Genomic DNA, 9,551 nt, shown 5'->3' on the forward strand with positions numbered 1-9,551 from the left:
TTCTGCCTAATAGCAGTTGCTGCAATATCCATGTTTACTTCCTTTTATAAGCATAAAAAACATAAGAACGAACCTGCTAGATTGTGACTAGAGTCCATCTAGTCCAGCACTCTGCTACTCGCAGTGGCCCACCAGGTGCCTTTGGGAGCTCACATGCAGGATACATGAAAGCAATGGCCTTCTGCTCCTGCTGCTCCTGAGCACCTGGACTAGATAGCAAAAGCCATCTAAACATCTTGTGGCAATGGAATCCCATAGAATATTTTCTACCTATCACATTGTAATCCAGTCCTTCCTCTAAAGAGCTGACTGTGGTTCTCCTCATCTGCATTTTCTCTTGCCCAAGGCTACCCCGTGAAGAAGAAGAAGAGTTTGTATTTATATCCCCCCTTCTCTCCTTCCTGTAGGAGAGACTCAAAGGGGCTTACAATCTTCTTTGCCTCTTTCCCCCTCACAACAAAACACTCTGTGAGGTGGGTGGGACTGGAGAGAGCCAAGAAGAGCTGTGACTAGCCCAAGGTCACCCAGCTGGTGTGTGTAGGAGTGCACAGGCTAATTTGAATTCCCCAGATAAGTTTCCACAGCAGAAGGGAATCGAACCTGGTTCCTCCAGATTCGGGAATGCACTTGCTTCTAACTACTATGCCACTGCATAGGAAGGTTTGTTGTTGCTGGCTGGGGGGAGGGGGAAGAGATGGGCCATGCGACCGCATCGACATCGATTGGAGTACACCCGATGGGTCTACTGCTCCCCCCCACCCCGCAGACGGAGATATGAGAAAGGGGAGTGGGCACTAATACAAAAAATGACAGGCATGGATTTTGGGCCAATCAGAAAATACTGGAAAATAAAGATAAAGGAATCTTTTTTTGCAGATGCAAAGGTGGGATGCTTTATGCGGCTCTTCATAAGCATCTAGTGTGCCACCTATGTGGAAGAAAACTCTGACATGATAGAAAACTAGTGGAGGGGCACTTGGCTAGGTTGACCAACTTCTTGGAGAAAAAAATCCTGTCCCTTTAATAGAGGCTTAATGGGTTACATGTGATGTTAGTTATAATGTGATGGTGATTTAGAAATGACCTGGTGCAAAAAATCATTGTTTGGTCGTGGTGGGGGAGGGTGGCTGCCCATATGGGGGGGGGGGGGCACCAAACTCAAATTTTGTCCCCGGGCTACAGTTTGCCTAGGTACGCCCCTGTCCTGTGTTTGTGTGGAGCTGATTAGTCACTGGTAGCCAAGTTTTGTTCATTTTCATGGTTTCTTCCTTTCTGTTGAAATTGTCAATGTGCTTGTGGATTTCAATGACTTCTCTATGTAGTCTGACGTAGTGGTTGTCAGAGTGATCCAGAATTTCTGTGTTTTCAAATAATATTCTGTGTCCAGGTTGGTTTATCATGTGTTCTACTATTGCTGATTTTTCTGGCTGAATTAGTCTGCAGTGCCTTTCGTATTCTTTGATTTGTGTCTGAGCGCTGCGTTTGGTGGTCCCTATGTAGTCTTGTCCACAGCTACATGGAGCACTATGCCAATCTGAAACAACAGTATTGCCTATAGAAGGTATTTTCAGCATTTAACCATGTTAAGCATAATTTTTTTTCATTTGAAATGTTATTTTTTCCACCAGTTTCAGAGAAATAAGGAACACATTTGAGAACAAATGCAGATCAGGTAGATAAAATGGTCAGTCCAACTTGCGGTTAGACACTGGAAGAAGTGACTACCGCTAATATCTCAGTATGACAATAATCCTGTCTTATTTTGAAGTTTCATACAGAGGATTCTCACTGTTCCAGTGCTGTGTTTTATATTATCAAAATGGACTCTGAATACATACAGAATTTCAGCATGGTTTATACTGAATAAAGAGTTTCAGCATTTTGGAACTGCTGATTAAGTAGATAAGCTGCTAAGAAGGCAATGCTGTGTTTATTAGAGTCACTTGTCTCTCAGTTCATGAATTTAAATGAATGTTTGTATTCCTCTTATATACCAGTGAATGGCTTGGAAACATCCTGTCTTACAGAACTGGTAAAGCTAATGGATAAAATAATAATGTTACCATCAAATAATTTTGATGAACTATACATAAACAGTTTTTTTTATTAAACAGCATCAGTGCTACCACATATGAACAAATCTTTTCATTTAATTCAATGGCAAACCATTTCTCATTAGAACAAGACCAGGAAAAAATTGTGAAAAAGTAGCACTACAAATCTAAATTAAAATTCAGTTATTGCTAAAATTCAATAACAAAAGGAGTAAATTACAGCAGTAATAAAGGCCCCAGAAATAAAACTCTTAATTATACACATTTTATACATAATTACACTTCAGAAGTTGGCGGTCATATGACAGAGGCCTAGTCATCCAGCAGATTTATCATCCTCGATAAGCATAAGCAGTGTCATTACTACCATGTAGTGTTCTGGTTGGAGAAGGTACAGTTGGCTTAATCAAAATCTGACTCCAGAAGCTTCTGAGCCTACCTTAAATAAGTTCCCAAAGTTTCTGCAACTAGTTGGATTTAAAGCAGCCTGCTAGTCAACGGAATTTTAACATATTCTTGCTAAAATGATTTGAGGATCCCACTCCTCAGAAAAAGATGTCAATGAAACAAGAAAAGCATACATGCTGTTCATGACTTGTATTGTAAAGATCTGCATGATTAAAAGTGAATGGTACTAAGCAACAGTATCATTGACTAGAAAAGTGAGGAACAAATGAGGAACATGAGAATCACTGGCATTTTTTAAAATCCACTGATGGTAGGAGTTCCTTTAATCAGAGAAGTGGCAGAACATAAATATTCAGAAGTTGGCAAGGAACGCTGTAGTGGAAGTTATGCTAACCGCTCTTCAAAAGGGACTCATGTTGGGTCAACTTTCATCTTGGATAACATTGGACTTCATGGCACAAAAGGCACAAGTTTGGAGCCCTGTTTTACTGAGACACTGGCAAAGCAACATTAACTGGCACCTGCGTAGGCTGAGGTGCTGGAGACATGTTGCTTACAGGTTGCTGAGAAACAGAAGCCGATTCCATTTTGCTGATATGCATGAATCGTAGACGAAGTTTCAAAGCAGGTCTCAAGTTGCAAATGATTTTCTCAACCTTTAATAAAAGCCAATATTAAAAGGTTTGAGCAAAATACAGATCATGCAAAAAATAAAGCTAATACTACAAGTTCAATTTCATTCTGTTTTTTGTTGAAGGATCCAAAAAAAGCTATTAAATAAAACATTTTTAAAAATACAACAGTTTAATTGCCTTGCTAATATTTTGCTGAAAACATTTAGTCTTATTTTTCTGCATCATCTCCGTACTTAATCTAAGTACAGGGGGACCATTTTCCAGCAAAACCCTCCAATATAATCCATAGTTCCCACCTGGTTCTAAAAACCTCACATATGCTGAAGCTTCTACCCTTCTACCACAGGTGCCTTGGGGCACTTCAGCACCCACCAATACCTTTTCTGGAACCTCACAAATGTTTTCAGAAAGTGGATGTGGTGAGGTAGGATTTTGTCCAGTGGGGCTTTTGCTCGGCCATGCAGATTAAAACAAAATTTCATTAGCACTAGTATTTGTTTTATTCTCTCTAATTCCTCTTCACAGTTTATATTTAAAATTTACTTATCTTGTCCTCTGCACTTGGGCTACTTCTGTCTGGGCAGTCAGATTCATCTCTCACAGTTGCCATTTTGAAGTTGTGCCCACCTCCCCTATGTCAGAATTTCAAAGGTGCCCACAAGCTCAAAAACATTTTCCTTTCAACTTTCAAAGTATTTTAGATAGCTATATCAACATGGAGTTCTGATTAATGTTATTTAACCAAACAGGTCTGAAGTTAAAAATTTCCCATGTGGTATTTTTTTGGAGGGTGGGGGGCATCTCCAGACAACTCAGGGTCATGTTGGTCTGCTATTTCTGTTAAACTTCATCAGGATGTGTAGGCCCAAATCAACTGTGAGTTAGAGGCTTCCATGCTAGAAATAGGTGAGAAAACAGGTAGAGGCCAACAACAGGCAGAGTAAGCAACCTTTCTCTCAGTGGGGCCTCTAAGAGACCATCTACATGTTACTTGTCTCCTTACAACGCCTTTTAAAGTACCAAATATTTATAACATGGCATGTAGTTTGGCCCCAACTCTACCATATTTTGGATGCATTTTGGTATTCATGGTTAGGAAGCAGAGACACAAAAAATACATAGCCCAACTACAACAAAGCAGAATGAACCTAGAGTTATTTTGGAACAGCCTACTTAATTACTCAATTGTCTATCCACATCATGAAAAAGCTTACATGACTATTTAAAGTTTTTCCTTGACTGAAAAAGGGGTAAACAATGAGGCCCAGAACAGCTGCATACGAAAGTCATTCATTAGAGCTAATTCTACCTCAGCCTCTTGATTTCTAGAATTCCTTGGTATGAAAGGCAAAACAAACTTGGGCACACAAAAGCACAACAAAACTACACATTCAAAATTTGATTTAAAATCTGCATCGTGAGATATTTTGCCACAGAAACTAAGTGTGACTAAAATGTAAAAGAAAAATAAGAATGAAGGAGTTTTCTGTTTATGAATAATAATACTGACAAAAAGAATGGATTTCTTCCAAGTGAAGTCTATCATTCACTTACTTGGTCTTTAACGCTGTCTCCAGTAAACATGTATTTTACATGATAGAGAAAATCACATATAGGATCCATGTAGTTGAGGTGAGTATTGCACTGGTCTACCTCCAGGAGCATTTCATAAAAAGCTACTCCAATCTATTGTCACAAAAAATAAATACAATTTAAACTGAAACAGCCAGCAAAAAATATTATATATTTTATGAACTTTAAAAAATGTTTCTGATCTTTATTTCTATCAGTGACCCCCACCCCAGAAAAGAAGAGGCAATAAGAAATTTGTTCAGGAAGTACTAATGGCTAATGGCAAGGGGGTAACATCTGAATGTACAAACTCCCTTTTCACAGCAGCTTGGTCAGTTGATACCCCCCCAACCCCCCGGCAAAGCAGAAGACTGCAGTGGACATATGAAGGCACTCCCAAAGCACTCGAGCAAATGGAAAAGAAGATTAGGAGTCATGCCTAATTAATGGTGCCGTTATCCGAATCTGCAAGGAACATCTATATCCCAAATAAGATCTTAGGTACTAGGTATGAGACCTACTCACTGATACATAGCCAACTCAATACAAAGTTACAGTAATTCTCACTTCCAGTAGCAGAACATTTAGGCAATAAGGAACTTACATTCTTCAGAGGAGTATAACTCTGCTTGGGACTGCACTGTTAAGCAGCTTCTTATTTCTCTTTCTATCCAGCTGGCCACAAAAAGCAGAGACATTCCTAGGTAGTTTCTTTAAGACCAAACTTAAAGATAATTTTGTTTGTTACGTAATGTGTATGTACTATGTTTTATGACCTCCAAAATATCCTAGAGAGTTGATTTTTAAACTTGTTCATCATGCTTAAAAATATAAAGTTTGTGAATGCCAGCATTCACTGTGCTCTAATTTCTGCTCTGACTTGATTTTTAAATTCCCAAAAGTGATTCTTTGCAAGAGTACCAGAAAACAAATTCAATTACATTAATAAAAAAGTGTGCCAGCAGAGGCCCTTGGCAATCTTTTTACAAGAAATAATTTAGTATTTTGATTAAAAGAAACGATTGAAGATTCAAACATTAATCACAAAAACAAGGTTCTCATGAAGACACTTAGCTATGTAATGCACATTTTCACATGGCCTACATTAGTGGCATGGGCATACTCAACAGTCACAGTGTCTAACTCCACTGTAAAAAACTGAAACAAGAGTTCTGCTATTAGTATCTCTAAATGGCACTCCGACTTGGGAACTTTGATGACCACAGAAGGGTTCCTCTGGGAAGCCAACATTTAATCTTTTCCCTCCCATGCCTCTTCCACAATTTAAGTTCACCCCAAGCTGCAATGAGTTCTGTGAATAGGAAAAGACTTGTCCTCTTTAATATAGCTAACTGCAGTTTGGAGGGCATGGTTGGAAAATGTTATACCTTTGGGAAAGGGATACCAAATACAACTTTACTGGAACAATTCTGTTGGTAGGATAGGAAAAGAATCTTGCAGTTTGTTCAGAACTCTTCTTTGGACAGGAAGCATGCCACACAGTCCAGAGCCTTGCTCTTCTTCCAATAAATAGCCGGGAATGTTCTAGTAATAACATACCTCTAACATACATCTTGTCCTTTCTTGATTGAACCGCTGTAGAAATGGGCCAACAAGATGATAAACATAGAGTAACTGGAATTCAGTCTTGACTATTGGTATCAGTACTTCAGTGAGGAACCTGTTGTTTTTCAAAAACTAAAATAAGTAATCATATGATAAACCAAAATTAGTATGATGCTCTTCATTTTATATTCTGAAGGCATCCAAATTCTGGCAAGAGTTCCCATATTAAAAACTGACTTAAATGTAGAAGAGGATATTTGAGGATATTTACCCATTTTTTTAATTGTACTCTGTGTTTAAGACACATTATTTACATGAAATTAATACTGACAGGTAACGGACAATACCCACTACACATACTTTGGAATGAGGGAAAGTTGGCCAATGCTTGAATGATGCCAGACAGCATGCGCCAATGCCAGCGTGTAGCTACAGCACATCTCTGAGTAAGACTGGTGGCAAGCTGTGAAGTCAAAGAGCTGGAATGGATAACCGACCCATTCAGTCTCTGAGGTCAAGCTAGGACTATTGACAACACTCACAATCCGTTCATGGAGGACAATCCAGTAGGGCTCCTGCAAAATAAAGCCACCCCACCACAAATTATTAGGGTAATTTTACTTGGGACGTTCAAAAACATGCACAAACATCAAACATACGAAGTGACTTTAACTCATCATGAAACTGAGTGAAGTAAAAGGTAAAGTTTCCCCTTCAGTCGTGTTCAACCCTGGGGTACCACTACGAGCAGTGATTTTATAGGAAAGCAGTTTTTGTGGGGTAGTTTGCCATTGCTTTCCCTGGCTATTCTTTACCCCCTAGCTATGAGCTAGGTACTCATTTACTGACTAAGAAATGGATGGATGGCTGAGTAGACCATGAGCCAGCTGCCAGAATATCTGACCCACAGGGGGCTCGAACTCCTGACCATGTGAGTGGAAGTGCAAGCACTTAACCACTACACCACGTGGCTCCTATGAAACTGAGTACCATTTGTTAATGATAAAAGCTGCATGGTTACCAGTCTCTCAAGGTGCTGTACCTCACAGCTCTCGTGACACAGGAACAGAAAAGAAAACAGACAGGAGGGAAATAATCTGGAAATAACATGTTGGCTTTAGACAGCAAATGGGAATCATCGTAGTGTTAGTGTAGTTTCACTCACACAGCCTTTCCTCTCCCTTGTATCTATATTCTTGTGTTACAAAGGCAACATAGAACAAAGTAGCTGGGGAACACCAACTACACCTTCTGCATACTAAAAGAACTAGGCCTGGGATATTGAGGTTTCTACTGCATGTAGAAAGGATTCAATGCTAATGCAGCAAGCTGCTCAATCTATTTCAAATTGATGGCTTTGTGTTATATTATTGCAACTGAGAAATTAAGGTAGTCTACAATTTTCCATAAGCAGTCTATGAAACAGGCACCTCAACCTATTTCACAATAACCATCTACATAAAGATCATTCCACATTATAAAATTATCATGTAAATAATATATATCTGACAAATTGCCTTTTTAGATATACAAAAATTCCACACCAATCCCAGATATTTGGTTTTTAAAAGGTCACATTCGTCTCAACATATAATGAGGGCACAGTTTTCATTTAAAATACCAAGTTTTAAAGTTGAGTTTTAAAATACACCTACAGTGTTTGCTGAAAGCTCATAAAACAGAAAGCTAAATGTTCAGCGGTCTAGAGATAGGTCTTAACCCTCCCAGCCAAAATTGTGCCTATTACACCTTTTCTTACGACTTCATTTACAGCCTGCCTGCCTTGAATGAGACTGAAGGCAGATGACAAAATTAGAAAACAATGCAATAAAAACAATGCAGTATAATAATACATTAAACAATACAGTATCATTTTAAAAATGCCTATTTTTTGTCATCAAAATTGGCCTACTACTGGTACAAGAAGTACCCCATTGATCAATTCCATTTTAAAACAATCCTTTGTCCTGTACAAAAATAGCCTCTTGTACAATTCAATTTTACATATTCAGCAGTAAAAAAAATGAAATGAAAAAGCTCATATCCTTCCTATCCCCATTTCCTTATTATATTTATTTATATTTTAGCATCTAATTTTATATATTTTTTTAATCAGCAGCACCAGAATATTTATCTTTTAAATTAATCAGAATCAAGAAAACTTACAGGTAAGGCAGTGATAATCAGCCCAATTGCATTCATCCATGCTGTTATATTGTCTCTTGGGACAAATGGCTGACTGGAGGAAAAGAGGAAAAAAGGACTTGTATTTCTTATACTTAATATCAGCAATTTATGTTAGAGATACGAGAACATTTTAGAAAGTTTGTAACATGTTAACTAATTTTAACATAAACCCATTTCCGTTTTTTTCAGAAGGATATCAACCTACCTCTTGAGCACAACGTTCAGAAGGGCATTTCCTACATCCTTTCCTGCAACAGACAACGCCATGAGTTCCACACAGGTCACATGCAGTGCATGGGCAGCTGGGTTAGGAAACTCGTTGAATCTCCAGTCACAGTTTGGGAATGGTGACTTGCCAGCCATTGGTAAGAGCAATTAAGGTGAACAACTGTGATAAGAAATAGGAAGCAGCTGCCATTACAGATCACACTATGAAGTTCACAGAGAACTGTGGTGGGGCATACTGGAACTTCCTTCTGGTTTTTAATACACATGAAGAAATTGAATTGTAATGCTGCATATTCAGGCCATCCAGGCATGGCTCATCTATGCGGATCTGAACAAAACAGAATACTAAAAGTTGGACTATATATGGCGTCAGCTGCTTTTTTCTCTTCTAGCCACTTAAGCATGCTGGTGCTAATGTAAATGTAGAGATGATGCATTTTTCAAACAAATAAGGATAGATATTATATGTTCTGGATATGCTTCCTAAACCCAAGAAATTCTAGATAGCTCTTTTGGTTTATTAATTTTTTTGCAGCTTCACATTCTTAATATCCCTTATGGCTAACAGTGATAGTCTAAACCAGGGGTCTGCAACCTGCGGCTCTTCAGATGTTCATGGACTATTGGCCATGCTGGCAGGGGCTGATGGGATTTGTAGTCCATGAGAGAGAGAGCCGCAGGTTGCAGACCCCTGGTCTAAACGTTGCTCCTGAAAAGACAAAAAACATGAATGGGTGGAGCACCAAAACAAACAAAAGAAGGCATCACAGCACAGTCAACTACAGATTAATTACAATGAAAGCAGTTGTCTCAATGTTTTTTTGATATTTTACCTACACTCTTTTTTCCCAAAAAGGATATTATCTACCAGCCTTGCAATCAGTTTGCAGTAATAATTGTC

At 38.7% G+C, this 9,551-nt stretch overlaps 1 protein-coding gene across 1 annotated transcript; it reads right to left on the bottom strand.

Annotated features, from left to right (window-relative positions):
• Nucleotides 1–2,086: 2,086 nt before the first annotated feature.
• Nucleotides 2,087–9,545, bottom strand: LOC125429440 (mediator of RNA polymerase II transcription subunit 23-like). The gene is made up of 7 exons (XM_048490567.1): nt 9,512–9,545; nt 8,628–8,787; nt 8,402–8,474; nt 6,596–6,810; nt 6,230–6,350; nt 4,652–4,783; nt 2,087–3,118 (listed from the first exon to the last, which is right to left on the bottom strand). Exons 2-7 carry the CDS (start codon nt 8,783–8,785, stop codon nt 2,948–2,950), a joined length of 870 nt encoding a protein of 289 aa, XP_048346524.1. The 5' UTR covers nt 8,786–8,787; nt 9,512–9,545; the 3' UTR covers nt 2,087–2,947.
• Between the last annotated feature and the right edge of the window lie 6 nt (nt 9,546–9,551).

Source organism: Sphaerodactylus townsendi, linkage group LG01 (assembly GCF_021028975.2).
Source record: "Sphaerodactylus townsendi isolate TG3544 linkage group LG01, MPM_Stown_v2.3, whole genome shotgun sequence".
Classification (NCBI taxonomy): domain Eukaryota; kingdom Metazoa; phylum Chordata; class Lepidosauria; order Squamata; family Sphaerodactylidae; genus Sphaerodactylus; species Sphaerodactylus townsendi.

What these genes read in the sequence shown, in the direction of transcription:
- LOC125429440 (XM_048490567.1), bottom strand. Translation starts at nt 8,785, where the DNA reads ATGGCTGGCAAGTCACCATTCCCAAACTGTGACTGGAGATTCAACGAG. An exon ending in CTGAACGTTGTGCTCAAGAG is followed by an intron (nt 8,475 to 8,627) that starts GTAGGTTGATAT and finishes CTTTTCCTCCAG; the next exon opens with TCAGCCATTTGTCCCAAGAG. An exon ending in CAACTTTCCCTCATTCCAAA is followed by an intron (nt 6,351 to 6,595) that starts GTATGTGTAGTG and finishes GAAAAACAACAG; the next exon opens with GTTCCTCACTGAAGTACTGA.